General features: G+C 37.2%; 1 protein-coding gene and 1 long non-coding RNA gene across 6 annotated transcripts in view; one reads left to right on the top strand and one right to left on the bottom strand.

The window, feature by feature from the left end:
* Window positions 1-6,852: 6,852 nt before the first annotated feature.
* On the bottom strand, window positions 6,853-10,510 carry LOC109204696 (uncharacterized). Of its 5 annotated transcripts, none has more exons than XR_003213636.1 (5): window positions 8,555-10,510; window positions 8,292-8,363; window positions 8,116-8,206; window positions 7,792-7,949; window positions 6,853-7,153 (listed from the first exon to the last, which is right to left on the bottom strand). It is a non-coding gene; the product is annotated as an uncharacterized LOC109204696 (long non-coding RNA). The 5 variants fall into 5 exon arrangements; XR_002064201.2 differs by having other exon boundaries at window positions 7,792-8,206; window positions 8,304-8,363; window positions 8,555-8,664; window positions 9,360-10,510; XR_002064200.2 differs by having other exon boundaries at window positions 8,304-8,363; window positions 8,555-10,507.
* A 7,373-nt stretch (window positions 10,511-17,883) lies between these two features.
* Window positions 17,884-20,233, top strand: part of wdr11 (WD repeat domain 11) — a 55,879-nt gene continuing 53,529 nt past the window's right edge. Inside the window, exons 1-3 of the mRNA XM_005473868.3 lie at window positions 17,884-18,096; window positions 19,048-19,159; window positions 20,040-20,193. Coding sequence (XP_005473925.1) covers window positions 18,011-18,096; window positions 19,048-19,159; window positions 20,040-20,193 — 352 coding nt within the window. The 5' untranslated portion in view covers window positions 17,884-18,010. The remainder of the gene's footprint in view (window positions 18,097-19,047; window positions 19,160-20,039; window positions 20,194-20,233) is intronic.

Raw genomic sequence — 20,233 nt, 5'->3', positions numbered from 1 at the left:
TAAATTACACCCAAGTCATCTTAGAGTAATTTACATTCTCGACACCGTATTATGGGAAGAAACCAAACAAATCTTTTTGAGCAAGCACTTGACAATAGTTGTGACCATATAGACAATTGATTTGATTGGTTGTGTTACAAATCATGCAGAATATTGAGGCCAAACAGTAAAATGTGTGTCACGTAAGAAAACTACAGTGTCATCAGCATCTAGAAATGTACCTGCATATGCTGGAGTATTAAGATTTCATTAACAGGTACAGGAGCTTATATACGCAGTCCAGAACATCTTCCACTTTCTAACTGTCCACACTGTGATTCATGCAGTTAGCCTTAAGGTCTTTTCATCTGCATTTGGCCTGGCAAAGACTACTGTGCACAAGAGAGCACAGAACACAGGAGTTACACGAACAGCCCGAGGTGAAATGAAGAATTACTTTTACTTTTACTACACTGAGCAAACAGACTTACTTACTGTTCTTTCACTTTCCTTCGCCTTTTTGTTTATTTCACATTGTTCTGTTTTCTTACTCCCTCAATCTTGGAGTGAAACACACTGGCTAGAACACCACATTTGTGCCAAAGAAGTGGTCAGTTGATACTGAGCTGCCATGCATTCCTGCTTTTAGAAACGAATCAGGCTAAATTGAAATTGGGATAATTAGTACATAATTCTTCCCTCGTCTTATATGGAGTGCTTCTAATTTGAGTCCATATATGCACCACTGAATATTTGGTTTGCTATAATTTATGTTGGAGGAGGCTTCAAGTAAAGAGAGTCCAACAGTATATTACTTTGTAGCTAAGATCCAATAATGAATGTCTGGCTGTATTTTTGGCATCACCCCCCCCCCCCCCCCCCATCCTTTTAAGTAGTCAGCCCTCATCTCCCATGATTCTCTGCCTGCTTTTCTTTTACTGTCTCCTTTCACTTTCTATTATGTTCAGTCTCATTTCAATTTTACTTTGAATCAATATTCTTTATTATTATGAAGCCTGCATGATCAGCACTGGAATGCAAAACATGTTACTGAGATAAAGAACATTATTTCTCTCTTTTTCTTTAGGCATCACTCTTTCTCATCATTATGTCTTTCGGTGAAACGATATGTGCCCGTTATTCAGCTGCACCCCTGGTAATAGGATCTTTATTATAGTCATTACCAACAACTATTGGGATGGAGTTATTCTTTTGTCTTAGGTGTATGCAGCAAGATGACCGAACACGATAAAATCAGTTCAGACCATCCAGCTAAATCACCTCATTAGGAGGACAGATAAACTCAAATGAGTGAAACTACATAAATGTAAAACATGTTCTCAAGGTTCTAAAAGAGTTTATCACAGCTGTATAATTTGCCTCCAAAAGCAATCAAGTATGCACTGATGCAAGAAAGTATCCTCCCCCCAAAAAATATTTGTTATAGTGGTGATTAGAGAATGATTTGCATGACTTCAAGACATCTAAATGCTTATCATGTTATTAGTGATTCATAGGCTTCACGTTAAGCTACTGAAATATTTGGCTTTAATGCCCTTTATCATCCTCACACTTCTCTTCCTTGCTGTAACTAATAAGCCGTGAACTTTCATCTGCCCTGCGCCTCGAATATCGTCTTACTGTTTCACTGAAACACTATACAATGTTTCCTTCTTTTTGTTTGCACATCTCTCGGGAGAGAGCCGTTTTCTTTAACAGCATCTTGTGTCCAACCGTCCATCACCTTGTCATTTCTTGGACGTTAATAAAACATCAAGAGGGAGACCGCAGCCAGAATGGTAATGGGTTATCTTGACAGCAATATTCAGCATATGTGGTTTGTGTTGATGAGGCATCAAGTGTGGCCAGGGGAGCGAAAGAACCACTTAACGTTTCTCTCGGGGTCAGGATTACGTGACACTGGGCTACCACTACATTAAGCATTCTTTTCACAGTCTCCGATATATGACACAGACAAATGTGGGTGTTAGGTCAGGGTGCGGTACATAATTATCGTCATTGTTTGGGGGGCAGGAGGGGGGGTCTTTTGTTTCTTTTGGCCTTGGTCATTCTGTGAATTCAGTTTCATCATTCACTTTCTTCCTGCTCAGTAATTACTGACTTATTCCCTCTCATATTAAATGGCTTGAGTCTGTAAATGATGATTGTGATGGCTGCAGTTACAGCCACATGTATCGGGTAATATCTATCAAACATCAGTGCTACAATAGACTTACACATGACAACATTTACATTTTTCTTTCGTTAAATATAAGATTTAATTTACAGGGTAATAAAGAATTGGCTTTAGTTTAGAATTCATTTACTTATACAATCACATGATACTGTATTCTTAAATAAGTGCGCACATTTTAGGCCACGCTGTTATGTGTGTTAATCTTTCTTTGTTTTCTGAGTTACCTCAGTAGCAGCTGCTTCCAGTCCCTCAGTTGATGAGCTAACAGGTGGAAAAGGGGCGGAGCAAGCCTATGTGGAGAACTGTGGGTCATACCACAACTCTGGATCATGGGGGGGGAAATCGAATTGGTTGGTTTCGGTTAGGTTTGTGTGTGTGTGTGTGTGTGTTCTACCCCTTTTTGTGTCTTTGCAGGCTGATCACCCCCTATGTCTCATTTAGGTAGGTCAGTTTGTTTGAGTTAGTAGTATTGTTTGTTACCAGCTTTTGAGTAGAGTGACCTCTTTTATGGTCCCAAGATTTAGATTCTTTTGTATAATTTAACCAATTTTATCGTGGGAGGTTATTTTATTGGACTTAACCAGTGCCTGCTTACTTACTGCTTGGTCCATCACAGTGATTCAAATGTTTTAATGGCAAGGGTCATGCTTTGATTAATTAAGCACCATTCCACTCATAACTCCAAACAGGAAAAAGAATAATCATACTCCCCTCAAATCTATGATATGGACCCATTTTTTAAAATTATCATTATCATCATTATTATTATTATTAGTCCACCACTAACCATAAGAACAATGTTTGGGTGATGTAAATCCAGCACTTTTATCTGGAATCTCTCACATGGGTTCATGTATTTTCATATAGATGATTCAGGTTTACTTAAAGCCTCTCTGTAAAGTGTACTGCACACTTAAGCAGGTCTAAAAAAAATCATCTTAGCCTATTTAATATTTGAGCTTTTGATCATATCCGTTGACCTTCAAGAATGGCTACAGCAGGCTGCAGAGTTATCATGGGAATTCAGATTCTGCTGGCTTTAAAAGTCTGGAAATTGCTTTGACAAAATGAAACACCATGCAATAGGAAAGTACTTACTGTAGTGTCAAAAAATCCTGAGCAGCTATGAGGTGAAGAATGAAGATTTGGAGTTCAACATGTAAATGACTTTTGCAAATGTATGTTTTTTTTCTTTTCAGACCATGAAACACACACACACGGCAACGATGTAAAGCCATTGGTACTATCCTGGAAAAGCACCATCACCTCCTAATTTGCAGTCAGATGTAGTTCAGACACTTTTAACGCTCTACAGAGATGTTGCACAAATACATAGGCTTCATTTGCATTCATCTGATGGAAATTACCTTCCTGTATGGGTCATTTTGGACAATACTGAGGATGTAAAACATCTATGCACGCACTCTCTCTGTGGGCTTTCATGAAATAATGATGCTCAACACTGAAGCTCATTATACAAATATATTGTCAGCCAAAAGCTATTTTCATGCCCGTTTCACTCTAGAAAGGGTGAAACTGATTCATATGCAGTCATATAGCAATTCCCTGAGGTTGTTAGCACCCTCGCTTTCCACAGGTCTAGGAGGTCAATTTATGTATTATGACCTTTTTGGTTTATGTCATTATTCAATTTATACCCCTCCAGTCATTTTTTTTTTCAACTCTGCTCTATTTATGATAAATAAAACATGTCCATCATGTATCATTTGCTCTGTGTGAAGAAATTATGCAGTCAGATCATAAAATGATGACTCATTTTACTGTTACAAGGCAGTAATTTAGAATCAATTTCATACAAGGAGCGGCAATAGAAACAGGGCTGCAAATTACACCAACGACAATGCTATTACTATACAACTCATTCGGTCTTTCATTAATATTCATATGGCAGATGTTCAATTGCCTGGATGACAGAAGTAAATCAGGGATATCTTGTGGGGATCTCTCTTCCTAAAGTATGACATCGTAACTCATCCTGACATCCAGCACTGAAAGCATCAGATGAGACAATTTAAAGTATGGAAAAAGAGTTGTGAACACATGCACAGGAGATACGAGTCAAAGGCTTTGTCTGTTCGTGTGGATCAAAAATGCTCCGTGAGCAACGACAACGAAGTGTGCTAAGACGTGACGTAGTAAACCGTTAACTTGAGCACACCATATGGACTGCTGTGGTTTAAGAGAAATCAATGAGAATTTTATGACCCTGTTGCCTCCGCTCGATTGTTCTCATTCCCCGTGCTCCATGTGGTTGCAGAGGGAATTGTGCTGACGGTAAGACAAAAACGATGAGAGCATATGGGCACTAGAGGAGAAGCTTCACCTTGTGATTGATTCTGTGATTTCTGAAAACACACATGATGTGCATGGATTTTGTTGTGTGCCATTTATAAATTTTGTGGCTCAAACATTACCCCTGTTATTTCTTTTTTAGTTTTACCATACTTTTCTATACAGTATTTTCTGCACATTAAACATGGCTAAATGTTTCAAAACCAAATATTGCTGTAAATAAATCATATTACAGTGCAATATTACATTATGTGTATCCTTGACACTTCCAATTCACAATGATATTTTGGTGGAGGTGAGTAATATTTTGTAGGCTGTTTTTTTCCCTTTGTAGTGGAAAAAATGTCACAGTGATAAGAACGTTACAGCCTTGTTTTTAAGGTTAAGAGTTTTTCTGTGAATTTTGAAACCAACTACAAAAGATGACTGAAATTTCTGAAATTGTGAACACTTGAGCCTGTGTTGAACATCAAAAACTGATTATAATGTACTGTAGCTGGACCTAAGCATAACATTTTCAGAATTATGTAGAAAAAATGGGTGTATGTGTGATGTACTATTCAATACGCATAACATTATGACCTCCTGGCTAACTCTGTGTCGGGCCCTGTAATGAAGGTCATCTTCATTGCTTGGCCGGATTAACATACATGAGTAATTTCAACATTTGTGTAAAAGAAGACACTTAAACAAAAAAGTTGTACTGGTTTTTATTGGTTTTTCCTGTTGGCAGTCTTCCAGCTGCTACTGGTTAATGTCAACCTAGGAACAGAAATTTGGCAAGTTTGGTTAAGCTGATGGACAGTATTACTTTAACCTGATGTGTATTTTAATAGGTAGGAGAGACAATTTATATCCTAAGTGAATATTTTGATGACAAGATCATGTCTTACCTGTGTTTTCTCCCAATGGTGTGCCCCAGCCTTCCTTAACGTTCCCAGACACCACAACGTGATTGAAGTTTTATTGTAGATTATAGATGGTAGACCAAATGGGAAAATATTTGATTTAATAATTGTCATTATTTCTACATATTTGATTTGATGTTAATAAAGGCTAGTAAATGTGATGTGTGTGTAGTTTACCATCTTAGTTTAGCATGCAACCCCAGAAAACGACATGGTTTGAGGGTCAAATTAGCAGCTGTCTATAAAAGGCTCCCAGTTGACAACAGAGGTGGTTGGAATCATGTCTCAACACTGGGCTGTATGTTTGTGTTATGTTTTGGAATTTGTTAATGTAGGTGAATAAACACATGGTTGATCTGCAACTCCACTAGACCCCTTAAGATGTGCTGTGGTATCTGGCACCAAGACATTAGTGACAGATTCTTTAAGTCATGCTGTAAGCAAATACTTAGTTACTTGTCAGGATGGATGACTGATGCGTTGGGCAAAAAATGCCCAACGCATCACATTGCCTTGGCTGGGGTGTCTTCTTCCCATAGTGTAGTTCCCCAGGTAAGTGATGCACACACACCAGGCCATCCGTGTGATATACAAGAAAACATGATTCATCAGACCAGGCCACCTTCTGTCATTGCTCTGTGGTCTGGTTCTGATGCTCTTGCCTATTGTTGGTGGTCAACGATGTACAGGGGTCGGCATGGGCATCTTAACTGCTCTGCAGCTATGCAGCCCCATGTGGTTGGGTATATTCTGACACCTTTCTGTAAGAACCAGCATTAACTTTTATTGAAATTTGAGCAGTAGTAGCTTGTCTGCTGGATCAGACCACATACACTGTAAAAAAAAAACTGTCAAATTTACGGTAAAATACCGGCAGCTGTGGTAGCCAGGAATATACCGTGAAAAAAATGTGGAATCTGTAAAAGACAATACGGTATACTGGTTTTGTAACCCTAAATTTTAAGGTAGACAACGTATTATTTTACCAAAATCATGATAGAAAAAAACAAATATATTTGTCAATTATACAGCAATTTAATGTAAAAAATGCAACTTTCCATAGCTTTTTACGGATATTTGCAGTAAAAAAAAGGTTATGACATAATAATATTTACAGTAATTTGTTGTTAATTTAACAGTAATAGGATAGACCCTATTATTGTAAATAACTGTAAAAATAACAGAAATATGTTAAACCTTATTAAAACCTTTGACAGTAAAAAACACAGTGAAATTGTATAACAAATTACAGCATTTTATTTTGACCAGATACATTTTACGGTAAATTCCTGGCTACCACAGCTGCCGGTATTTTACCGCTAAAAATACAGTACAATATGAGGAACATAAATGGTTTACCGTACATTTTACATTTGCAACCGCTAAATATAGAAAAACCTAAAGATGCTCATATATAGCCAAGGTAGTGAATATTACTGATAAACAATGAGAAAATTTGACATACTATTTGAAAACAGACTAAACATATCATTTTCTCTATTCCTACAAAACAGCATAGATCTTGAGAATACAGCATGTGTCCATATATATGGCTGGTAATCCATAGAGGAATGAATAAACATGAAACAAAATATTACCTGCCCCTGACCTATCAACAGTAATGAGTCACTGGGTCCTGCCTTGGTGAAGGAAAGGACTCAGTGGAGTTTCTAATGCGCATGGTGTCGAAGATACAAGCTCTGCAGGAGTACTTCAATGTCCATCAGGAGTTCACTTTGGACTGGCAGGATCCCCTCTGCAGCAAAAAATGGACAAAGTTTGATCAGTGCTTGAGCAAAATGCACAGAAATGAACAAAACGTGCTGCCAAAAACAGATCTAATGATAAATGATTTCTTAAGTGTAAAATATACAGTTCTTAAAGGATAGCTATTGTCAAAATGCAACCTGGGCTGTTTTTTTTTACTGTAAACGAGACAAACATATATCTAAAAGCATAATTACGACAAACAAGCCGTTTTTGAGATTGACCGTGATTTTGTTTTGTGGTCAATAGCCAGTGAATGGGAATACTAGGGGCCGGTGCATAAATTTGAGCGCATCAAAATCGATACAGTAAAAAAAAAAAAAAAAACAGCCCAGGTTGCGTTTTGGCAATAGTTATCCTTTAAATCTACTTATGTAAAAGTGATACATAGACAACGCAGCCCTAATCACAATCATAATTTGTTGGAAAACGTATTTAAGTTTTCTATTGATTTATCATAGAACTTGAAGTTAATGGCTGAATGCATGGTGATGAGACCTATCATTCAATCTACATTTTATAGCGTATGAAACTGCTCACCTGGACATGAACCTGAGCTCGGCTGATTAAGATTAGTGTCTCCTGTCCATCTTTCTTTAGCAAAACTTGAATAATACCACTGCTTACCTCTTATTGAATCTTTGGGTGCAGACTTAATTGAAGAGCCTCGTATAAACAGGCAGGGTGTGATGTTTAGGGAAACCAAAGAATACAGGCGCCATCATTTCTGCCAGAAGACTCATGGGGTGCAACAAAGCTTTCATTGTGGACTGGCTAGATACCTTCTGCATTCAGAAAGAAAACAAGAAGGGCATACACCATAAACAATAATAACTGACAAAAATAATGAGACAAGAAATTAAAGTAACAAAATAAGTGCAAATCAAGTTTCCCTGTGTTGCAGTGTAGCTGAATGTTTTTCAACAATTTGATTTACGGTAAAACACATACCAAATATTTCCAGCCAAGGTTTGTTTCAATCTTCAGCATGTTTTTCCTGCTATTGTCTTGAAACTGTTTCATCTGTCCCTCTCATTTGATGCTGTTTACAAAAACAAAACAGCAATATTGTAAAGGGAAAAAGGAAAATGAATTTAATGGAAAAAAAAAGAAAAAAAGATTATGACCTGAAATCTCACCATTTCCTGAGAGTCACAGGTCCTTTGAGTATCCTTATGGTTTCTGCTCAAATTCAGTGTCTGAAAAGGGCAGGAACAAAACAAACCTTTTTAATCATAATAAAGACAAAATAAGATTTAGAGACAGACAACAAAGAAATGTGTAAAATATCTTCTTGAATCTGTTTACTCCCTCAAAGATATCATGACCTAGACATGGTGGCAAGCCTGGCATACAAACGTTGAAGTATTTCAGTGAATTGAACACTGACCTGAACTTCACTCCTTCGACGTCTGGTGTATTGTCAATCTGGAGGCGATCAACAGCAGAGTTGTAGTTCTCTTTGGTACGTTCTGGTCCACACAGATTTGGGTCAGCACCCTGAAATTCAGATTTCGTTATCAGGCAGTACCTGCAGAAGTACTTTGAAGAACTAAAGTTTTCAGTGAAGCCACCAATACAGTGAGAACCCAGATTATCACCAGCAATGCAAAACAAAGTTCCTTTGACTCTAGTTTCATCTGATGCAACAATCCCACTGTCCTCCAATTCTTTCAAGTCTGCCAGTAATTCAGAGAACACATTAGCATGACCAAACTCTTTAAAATCTTTCTCCTTGCACAGTAAGACAAGAGACATGTGATCTGTGTCTGAGCGTACATGAAGTGGCAAGTTTGCCACTGATGCATATACAAATAATACCTTGTGTTTTGTCCTTGCAGAGCCTAAAGGGTTAACGACTTCAAAGGCATCCTGGTAGAGTACTAGCTTGAGACATGATGGGTTTTGACCAAAAAAATCACGTAGCCCCTTGATGACTGAACTACCTTACCAAGGAAATTACAGGTTAACATAACTCCATGTACTTTGGTAATTCCTCCCTAGCGAATTAAGCACGCCAAACACAGAAACTAATCCAGAGCAATGCTTCCCTCGTGACACTAATGCTAACTCAACTCACAAATGCTAACTAAATTCACAACCTCACTCATAAAAAACGAACTGCTAAAATTATCTATAAACGCTGGGCTGGTGGATTTTTATAACAGAGATAACTTGAAGTTGCATGTACTCACCTCACCTCGAACTAATTGTAAGCTGCCAGGATGTCTACAAATTCCGAAGATGCTGTGGTCCAAGCAGCAATAAATGGCGCTAATATACGAGTTCAAAACTGTGTCCGTTAGCGAAGCCAACTTGAGTCTCCTGCATGAAAAAAAGAGCGGTTGGCACACAGCTCAGCAGCGCGCCGCGCTATTGGTCATTTTCAGGTGACGTCATCCCGCAATGTAATGTCGCTCTTTGTTTCTTTAGGAGGAGGTTCGAATTTGATCAGAAGTCACGTCTGCAGACCGCTGCAGCCACGTCTTGCCTTGCTTCCCCTTTTTTTGGTGAAATGGTTCGCTCATACTGCACAATGTTGCTACCAGAATTTTTTTTTCTCTGCAATTCGAACGTAAAACGTCTGTACACAGTTTACCAGCAGTTTAGCTACCAATCAACAGCCATCACACAAACTCAAAATTTAAGGCGGACCCACTTAAGGTGGTCTGATAATATGGCGTGAAACACAACAACATAAAGTTGTTTTAAAATAATAATTAAAAAAGATTATTGAAATCAATTTTATTCACAACCATGAACTTTATTTTTAACATCTTCTTTTGCTGTTGATTTTTTTTTATCAGAAGGTTAACAATGATATACTGCAGGCCTAACTTTTAATCTGTATATCAGTATCTGAATTTTAAAATAAAAAAAAATACTATCAATTTTATTGTCTTTCACTGCTGATATTTGCTTTTTTTTTTTTTTTAATGGTATTTACTGGTTGTATTATTACGGTGGACCCTATTTTTTAACATCTTGCTTCTGTAAAAATGAATGTTTTTGTTTGCTTAAAAATCTACAGCTTTATACTGTGAATTCCAATGTGCACAACCCCAAAAGATGTAGTTTTACTCAAATAATACCGTAAAATCTAAGTTTTTCAGACATTTTCAACATTACAATATTTAATTGTAAAATGTATGCATATTTATTTGTTTTCACAGACAATATTTATAATTTCAACATTTTATTACAGTAAAAAACAAAGTTTTATCCAGTCTCACAATTAACAGTTATTCAATCTATTTAATACAGTAAAAGGAAGTTTTTGGTTTTACGCTCCATTACCGTTGGAATTTGACGGTGTTTTGCTGTATATTTTACTGACTTTTGTTACAGTGTAGGCCAGCCTTCACACATGCATCACTGAGCCTTGGCTGTCCATGACCCCATCGCTTTTCCTTCCTTGAACCACTTTTGATGGATACTGACGGATGCAGACTAGAAAAACCTCACAAGAGCTGCAGTTTTGGAGATTTTCTAACCCGGTCACCTAGCTGTCACAGTTTGGCTCTTGTCAGGGTCACTCAAACCCTTATGCTTGCCCATCGGCTTTGGACGCATCAACTCTGAGGACAAAAATGTTCACTTGCCCCCTAATATATCCCACGCACTAACAGATGCCGTGATGAAGAGATAATCAGCGCTATTCAGTTCGACTCTCAGTAGTCACAACATTATGCCTGATCGGTGGATGTCTTGTTTGTTTAGTCTCCATCGTGCTTTTTTCCCAGATTGTGTGTGCTCTTTAACTGCAGTAGATCAGATGTTAACATTCATTAACATCAATCACAAATAAAATAAATAAACAGAATGGAAAGCCATCTTCTCAGCAATTTGAAAGTGTAATGTCCATTAAGCTGCAGAGAACATTTGGTCTCTATGACTAACATTAAGTTACGTCAAGCTGGTGGTCATTCCAAGTCAAGACCATAAATGTTCTCCAACTTTTTACCTCATACAAATCATTGTATTCTGCAGTAATGAGATGGGGGTCACTGAGTTTGTGTGGAATAAATGTAAAGTGCTTACTATGCATCAATAAGAGAAAAAAAACTTCTCAGCACGTTCTGAACACTTTCCATTGGCCGAAAATTCAGGCTAGATGGGCAGAGGAAATAATGGAGATATTTCACAAGGCTTATGACCAGCACTCAAGCACACTCACAGCACTCAGGCTCTAATTGAGTTTTTACATGACCCGAAGTGTGATTATTCCTGCTCTCCATTTTCATTTAAGGACCTTCATTACATACCACTGCCCCAGCAGACCCGTTGCCTTAACAAAGAAATGTACAGGTTGCAAGAAGAAAAATAAGTGAAAGAAATAAACAGCTGATTTATGACCTTTCAAACTCTCAAATTATTCCTGTTCTGTTAGAAATGCCTGATCAAACAGTGCCTTTCCAGTTTGACCAGGGTAGACCTGAAGTGAACAAGTAGGTTTTATTCTAGCAGAAAAAAAAAACATCAACAAGCTATAAAAAAGAGGAGAGAAATAAAAAAGACTTGTGGTGAAAAGAACTCGTCTCAACAAAAACAACAGCATCAGTCATTTCAGAAAAAGCTCAAACATTATTTGTCACTGTTTGAGTTACACGCTTTGTACAGATTAAACAAAGCACACACATTGACTACAAGCTTTAGATGTGATGGCAGGTAGATTTGTTACTGTTTTATGTTAGATAGAGTCAGACTAGCACTCTGTATGGTTTTTAGGCTTCATGCTAAGCAGTTAACAGCGCTCTTGTAGCTGTCATGACAGATTTTTCTCCCCAAAAAACTCATTGTTTAATGGCATATTTTTGATTATACCATTTGGATTGTTGTCTTTTTATTGATGTTATAAAAATATCTGAATATGTGGCAATTTTAAATAAACCTAACATGTGCACATGTCACAGAAATCATCCGTTTAATACTACACAGTAGAAAACCTGAAGAAATTGTTTGACTACTACAACATATGGTGAAACGCAGCACAAATAAGGATGCACATGTTTCCCTGAAAAGCAATGTGCCAATGATGTCTTAGCTGTCCTGTACATGTTTTCAGACCATTAGCTGAACAGGATAATCATGAGCCAGCACTGATTAAACAAAATAAAGACATCCTGCCTGGTTTGGGAACGAGAATGAGGAATAACAATGGAATGAAGCCATATTGCAGAATATACTAGATAAGAAGTCCAGAAGCAATTCATTAACTGTAAGATGCTTAATGAATCAATGCCAAGCAGCAGCATGAATGATTTTAAATTATGATTTATGCTGCTGCTGTCCTGTAAAAAAATCCAGAATGATAGTATGTGACTTTGCATCTGATATGATTAAATAAATATGACAGAAAGTAATACATTTAAGCTTCTCAGTAACTTCCAGGTTAAGCCTCACTATGGATGCAAATGCTAGTCAAACTTTATTCAGATGAATGCATTTAACTTTAATCTAAGTGTACTTACTAATATTGTGTTATATGTGCTATGTGTCGGCATATTAAGGAGTGTTTTGCACGCATTTTTTTTCACCCGATAATTTGGAGTTGATTTCTTCTATGACAGACGCAAAGACTCATGGGAGTGTTAATGTTTAACTCTGTGTCCTGAATTTAGCAGTGCTGTGATCATTATTTCAGTAATGCTGGGCTTAGACTTTGATTCACATGGATGTGTGATGTGTTTTCCAGTGTTTGAGCAGCCAAGAACTGTAAAAGCTTAGCTATTAATAGGCCACTGTGACTGAGACTCCTTGATCAGCGTTTTTGTTTTGAGCTTGTTGTTCAAATGTTAGCAAAACCAGTATTGCTATACTGTAACTTTGTAGTGCATGAGGTACATTCATTTTGCGAACTTTTGCAGATTTTGATCCTTTAACACGTAATGCAAAAATGTAAATAATGTATAAAACTCACTAAACGATTATAGGTTGCATTTAATTTATAATTAAATTGTTCTCTTTTGCAATCATGTCAAAAGGAAAGTTTTTACTACAGTAAGTACACCCTAGGTAGTTTAGTAGCAGCCAGGTGCTTCTGATCAAATAAACTTTATTAAATATGAGAAGAAAAATGTGTGAAAGTTCTGTCAGTTTGCTGTTCTGGAGCATTCGGGTGTGTGTTAACACAATGTCCCAAAAACCCAAGGAGTGATCATCCTAGCAAATTCACCCATTCAGTGCATTTCTCAGTGTCTCATTTCAAATGTACATGACAGTGCACTTGGAGAAAGACTGAAACACGGTGGTGTTTGTGTTAAATAAACATTCAAGATATGATTTAAGTACCAGAAATCAGCTTTAACTCACAGTTTTATATAAAAAATGTTGTAATAACTTTATTAATTTATGAATGACAGACAGTTTTATACATAGTTCCCCATTTTTAGAGGTTCAGAAGTCTTTGGACAGCTGACTGGCAATCAGTTTTATGATCAGATGAGGCCAATTCCCTTGTTGTCCCCTCTGATTATCTAATTATGGAGATATGGATAAATACATACATACAAACATAAATACTAACAATGAAAAGAAGATTATATTTCAGTTAGAAATGCTTAATGGGATTAGACAGCGCTCCCCTAGATTTGCAAATGACCGGAAAATTTTCATATACTCCAAAAACTATTTTCATAAAAATCTCAACGATCTGTTAAGTAGATTTTGGGTATAATACAGCAAAAAGACATCAGTTTTGACAGGCAGTCTCTCAAAATAAATGCCTTAGCTTCCCGTATGAAAAGGTTAACTGCTTCTCCAAGCCGCAACAGAAAATGACTTTACAATGAAATACTGTCATAGCCCGTCAAAATTATATTCACAGTTTCTGTAATTTTAATATGGAAGCTAGGTTAATGTTGGACTGAAATCCAAAGTTGTGTGCCTCAAGCAGGAATAAAAAATATATGATAACTGCATTCCAGCTGAGCAGTGTGGCAGACCTGGCATAATTACTATTAAAAAGACAGATTTGTGATGTGTACACTGAATGTGCAGACAGCTGTAACAGCATCCTGATGGACAGTCAAACATTTATAGGATGTAAGGTGAGATGCAATCTCGAGTAAACCTTCTCACAATTAACATGCAAATCGGAAAAAGGTCTGGAGGGGATTGTTAGCAAAATCCAATAACAGAAAGACAAAGAACAATATGGTATATGTTCATTTAGTCTGTCTGCCGCAAAAAAATAATTAATAAATACAAATATTTCCCCTGTTCCTGGATCTGCATCACAATAAGAAAAAGCTTGAAAATCTCATTGCGGTGCTGAAAATGTCAGAATTATAATTTCAATCAATTGTTGTAACAGTGTGACTCCCTGAGGAAAATTTAGCCTAAAAAATAACAATTAGTTCTCTGGTGAAAACACCATTAACAGTACTGCATTTGCAGCCAATGAGCCATAAATGAATTAACAGTTACCCTGAACATTTAGTGCTTTTAAAAGTGCTTGACTATTAAACATGTCTGTTTTTTCTCCCCCACATCCAATATTAGTGTCTCTACAGATGAAAGAAAAATGGGCTTCATTGTGTTGTTGGAACCTGTGTTTTTCAATATGTCACAATAGGCAAGTTGGAAAAACATCTTTCTTAAAGAAAATCTCTACTTTATGAGAGTAAATCAAATGTTACTTTAAAAAAACCTTCAAGCCAATAAACTTAAAGTTCCATTGTATTTATTTATTTTTTATTTCAGTTCACTTGGACTCAGTATATGTTCTTTGTGTTGCACTGCAGGCTTTTTCTTTCTTCATCCTCCACTGAAGAATGAATCTCAAAACTGAAGGCCAACGTCTCAGAGGCTGGAACAAAACCCTCCAACTGAGAGAAGTTTGTTGGTTTTTTTGCTTTTTTTTTGCTTTTGCAGTAAATAAAGCAAATTAAGCTTCTTATCACAGAGCTTAAGGAGCTTACGTTAAATAAGAATTAACCTGTGTAACTCTGTTAGCCACGGAAAGTGTAATTAAATCTGGCATATTGTATATTTCTGTGGCAGTTTTATGTTCCAAAGCTGTAAACAAATTCTTCTGATTTTCAGTCAAACCCCTAAGTTTAAGGTCTTTCCCTAATATAAGAATCTGCCAGGATGCACTTCATTCCCAGGAGGCTGATATAAGCAGATTTATCCAAATATCAACAGTGTAGATACCAATGCTGGTACTGGTATCGAATCGATGCTACTGAATTGTATAAAATACATAATTTTTTTGGAAATGGAAAAAATATACCTCAAAACCTACACTATGAAAAGTTACTGTTGGATCTATTGTATTTATATAAATATGTATTTATTGTATTGCCACAAAGTGCTTTAGAGACAAGCAGATTTACATTCCAGGTCTCCAAAACACCCAGTTTCAAAATACATGAAAAGCTGAATGGTGTGTTTTGTTGTATTAACTTATTATTGTGGAAGGTAAAAATCACAGTGATTTACTATTAAAATGTGAACAGCATTTTCAAATTAATGATCTCTGATCTCCTCTATAAGCTGCGTTTGTAGCTTAAATGTATTCATATCTGGTAGTGGGGTCAGTATTGGTAGCGGCAATTCTGGCTCTGTGTCTACATGGACTTGAATCGCTACCAAAGTTTGCTGTATCACACAGCACTACCAGGAGGCACAACTGGTGTGTTCAGCACTATCAACCAGTGTGCCAGCTGCTGTTAGAGGGAGTACTGGCAAATAAAAGTCACAAAGATTTTACTCCCGAACTGCAGACACTTAAATGAGGTAGTTTATATTTCAGTTTCACAGCTTTGGTGGCCAGAAACCATTCACTGCACTCCCCTGTGTGCTGCCTCCAAGCCCATCAGACTAAAATATGATGTCACCATCTTCCTGCAGGATACTGTTCACACAGTGAGAAATGTGGGGTCTCTACTGAACATGTGCATCCCGAGGGGAAATTATATGAAAGCTGAGTTGCTGCAGTAGTCATGACACTGGTTGTTGTTAAATATTAAATAAGCAACTAGAATTAAGCACTTTATTGGAGTACATAACACATTTTTGAAAACACAAAACATTTGAGGCGTTTCATCATTCATTTAACTCATATGACATTAAAAAGAAAACAAACAACATGAGCATTTGGGATAGTTTATGTATTTAAACTTTTCAAGTGGTGGATGCTAAATTGTGAATAAATTGCAATTGAAAAGAGGATAAAATGTTTTCAGTGACATTTTATAATTGAACACCAATTAAAGCAGAACAACAATAATTCCCTAGTTACTGGGTACTGCATGCTTCCACTTCAGCTTAATTTCACTTTATTTCCACTGGGGGATTGATCATTTCAGTTAAGTTTTTATTTATTTTAAGTCAGTTGGCAGCCAGCCTTTAACGCTGTGTGCCACAGTCTAAATCAGGGCCCGGGGGCCACTTGAGGGCCATGTCACCCTTACTTGCGGTCCGTATATTGAAGTTACTTTTGTTCTTAGGGAGGATTTGTTTGTTGTTGAGTGCAGTGTTAAAATAAGTTATTTAAAAAACAAAAAATTGTCTGCATTTTTATTTTGTTAAATATGAACAAAATTATAGCAGAAGTGCTGCCACGTGTCTGGCCAGACAGAGGGTACCAATGTGAAAGGCTTAAGTTAGTTAAGAGCGAGAAAAAAAATGCTTTCATGTTTCCAGCTTTGTCTTGTTATACAATATTTTAAATTTTAAAAAACAAACAAAACACTACATTTTCAGAAATATTTGTGGGTGTTTTCTTGTTTGTTTGCTTGGTTGGTTAGTTGGTTGGGTTTTTTTTTTTTTGTACTACTTGAACACTAAAGTACCCCTCCAATCAGATGACAGTGCCAGCAGTGGCCCACAGCTCATTGAAGTTGGAGACCCCTGGTCTAAATAAACTGCGCCTAAAAAAGTCACCGGTACGTGTTCACTGGTCAAATCTGAAAAAACAAAGCAAAAAAAACCAAAGAATAAAAAATTGTTTGCCTGTCAACTTTGACCCAAAATAAGACTTTTCTATTGAAAGTTACACATTATACTGATTTTTATTTTTTGTGAAAAACTGTGAAAACAATGCATAGCTTTCATCAATTGTTCCTTCTTCTTTAGTTTTGGATATTTCTCCCGCACATTGCAAAGGGACTCCATAATGTAGTGGTTTGTACACTCACCTTACAAGTGAGACACCCTTTGAGGTCGTATCAGAAATGGCAACTCGCATAAAAATATGCCCAAGCGACCAAGCAACCCTCTGTCAATAAGCAGCCAAGAACAACTTTCTGGTATAATATGTATGTATGTATGTATGTATGTATGTATGTATGTATGTATGTCTCAGCTATGAAACTGGTATAGCTTCTGTGTTATGAATGCAGCACTTGGTGAAGAAAAATGAAAGCAGCTGTTTGTGTTGTCAGAGACTAACATTTTGAGGTTTATTTACTTTTGTATTTTAGGCAACTTTTGATTTAATTTAATATAATGTATTTTATTACTTTATTGATTTATTTTTATTATTATAATCTTGGGAGGATTAAAACAATAAATGTAGCCCGTATGTTTTTCAGTTACAGTATTTTACTTTACTGTAACTATTACTTACATATATTACAACTTTCTTTTTTTTCTTTTTTTTTTTTTTGCTTCTTTTTCTTTGTTTTCCTCTTTTTCTGGCGGTGGTGGGGTGGGGGGAGTACTGTTGTATTCATTGCGGAACTTTGTTGCTGGAATTTGTTCCTACACGGCATCCTATTTAGAAACACCATTTCACTTCCTGTTAACATTCACAACAGAGCCGATACAGATAAGCTAATTAATTTTAGCAGTGTTTACTCATTAAATGTTAACGTAGCAGAAATCCTTAGGAAGAGCAATGATTCCTTACACTGTCAACATTAAACTCGCGGCTCGGACGTTAACTGGCACTCTCAATTTGCAGAATAAAACCGCCGTAGATTGGTGAGTACCGCATCTCTGCTGCTAGCATAATTTGGTTAATTCAATACGCGACTGACAGATGACGTTAAGGAACTGCTGTTTGCATCCTGTCAGTTTCGTGGCTTGTCTTTATTGCTGCATGTAAAGTTGTCAGCGTGAACGGCCACTGATAATTTGTCATTGAGTCCACAAACGTGCGGGGTATATTTCTTGTACCATGTCATGTGACATTTTGTCGGGCCTGATGAATTTCTAATGCCTCATCCTCCACAGCAATCAAGCAGAGACTGTCAACGCAGTCGGACTCGCGTGATAAACTCACTCACTTAAAGGGATCAAACTTTAGATTAGAGCAGCATAGTGCCAAAGTTTCATTTCGCATACATGAACCTAAATATGATACCTTTGCTTATAATGCTATTCACAAATATAATCTCTTGCTTTTCACCTGTCATATTTAAAAAGGGAACTGTCCTTGTGAATATTTAACTTTATCTACGCATCATATGAGATAAATTAAGCTTGTGTAGTTGTAGCAAATAGTACAGTCTCTTCACTTGCAGCTTTTTTCATTGGAACCGAAAGTTTAGCTTCAAGTTATGTTGGCATTTTGAAATTTGTTGTGTCACTGAGCTTTGATTTTTATGCAGTCTGGATGCACTCCAGGCAAATATGCATGCAGGTCTTGTACGCGCACAGAAAGAAGATGAGGTAGATTTAGACATGGAGTGGAAAGCACAGAAATCAGAATGCAGACACAGTTGTTGAATAATGCTGTGTTTACTGGAGACGGTGCACTTAAGTGTCAGGCTGACTGGAAACATACGTTTAAATTCATAACGTCCAGAGTTCACAGTCTGAATCATATGTTATTTTTTGTAGATCAATGTCTCACATCCCAAACCATTTCACGTATCTTTCATCTGTTTCTTTCCTCTTCCTCCTATTCTGCCTTGCTAACGTGGTCTGTAGGGGCTGGCAGGGGCTCATAGCTCAGGGATGTCACTCCAGTATTCTCATAATAGATCCTAAGACCGCCCAGACCATCCAGGTGCTGGAGAGACACAAGGCAAATGTGGTCAAGGTGAGTTTGAGAAGTAAATTGGCTTAATTGTTTCCCTCCACAACATAATTGCTGTTTAATTACATGAATTAATTGACTCACTTTTGCGTCTCTGCTCCGTAGACTTCAAAATATGATTTAATATATACCACTAAGTTAAGCCGTTAGAGAATAGGCACACTAATGAGGCTACAGAGTGAACACACCTTGTGGGATTGTGTTATTTATGTCTCACAGTATTAATGTTAGCATTGTGTGACCTTGAGTGAAGTACTTTTGGCTCTCTCTACTTCTTGTAAACCAACACCTGCAACACAGAGCATTGACAGAGAGTCATTTTGTGTGCGTCCGTGCGGCGCGCGTGCATGTGTGTTGTGGAAGAGAAGAGCAAATAATGGGCAATAAATTCTACAGTGATTATCAGTGCCTGGGCTCAATCCGGGCCTTTCATTCTTCGCTATAAAGAACACTTTAATCTTGTAAAGCACCGCTGCCACAGCAACAAGCTATTCCTCACCACCCAGCCTGACATAAGAGAACTTGCTGAATGAAGAAAAAAAGGAAATAGAAAAAGAAGTAACTACAGTAAAGGGCATGCCTACCTGGGAGCAAATAGACAGACAGAATCAATTATTTAAACACCAGCTTGTATGTGGAGTAATTTGTTATTTCACATATAAAATGTGCCTTTCAGTGTTATGCATTTCCTATAATGTCCTTTACTCTCTCTTTTCTCCCCAATGTCACATTTAGTGAAATCATACATCTTCAGACCTTGCTGTTTTGTTTTTCTTTTCTTTTCTGTTGTTGACTTTCTGAGCATTCTGTCGACAAATGTAGAAGGCTTACAGCATTACCTGATATCCCTCCCAGAGACTCAATTAGTGTTTTATGTTGGAAGGTAAAATGGTCCAGGGAAAATTACTACCACAACTTGAGCTCACCCTACTGTCTGCGGTTGGCCTCGGGAGATGCCTCGGGGAAGATTATAGTGTGGGATGTGGTCAGCGGCACAGCCCACTGTGAGATACAGGAGCACTCCAAACCTATCCAGGGTAAGACAGCTTCAAGACACCAAACATGTTTGTCAGCTCA

This window comes from Oreochromis niloticus, linkage group LG13, assembly GCF_001858045.2.
Source record: "Oreochromis niloticus isolate F11D_XX linkage group LG13, O_niloticus_UMD_NMBU, whole genome shotgun sequence".
NCBI classification, from domain to species: Eukaryota; Metazoa; Chordata; class Actinopteri; order Cichliformes; family Cichlidae; genus Oreochromis; species Oreochromis niloticus.
The sequence above is the reverse complement of the archived record's forward strand: the minus strand, read 5'-3'. Positions and strand labels throughout refer to the sequence as shown.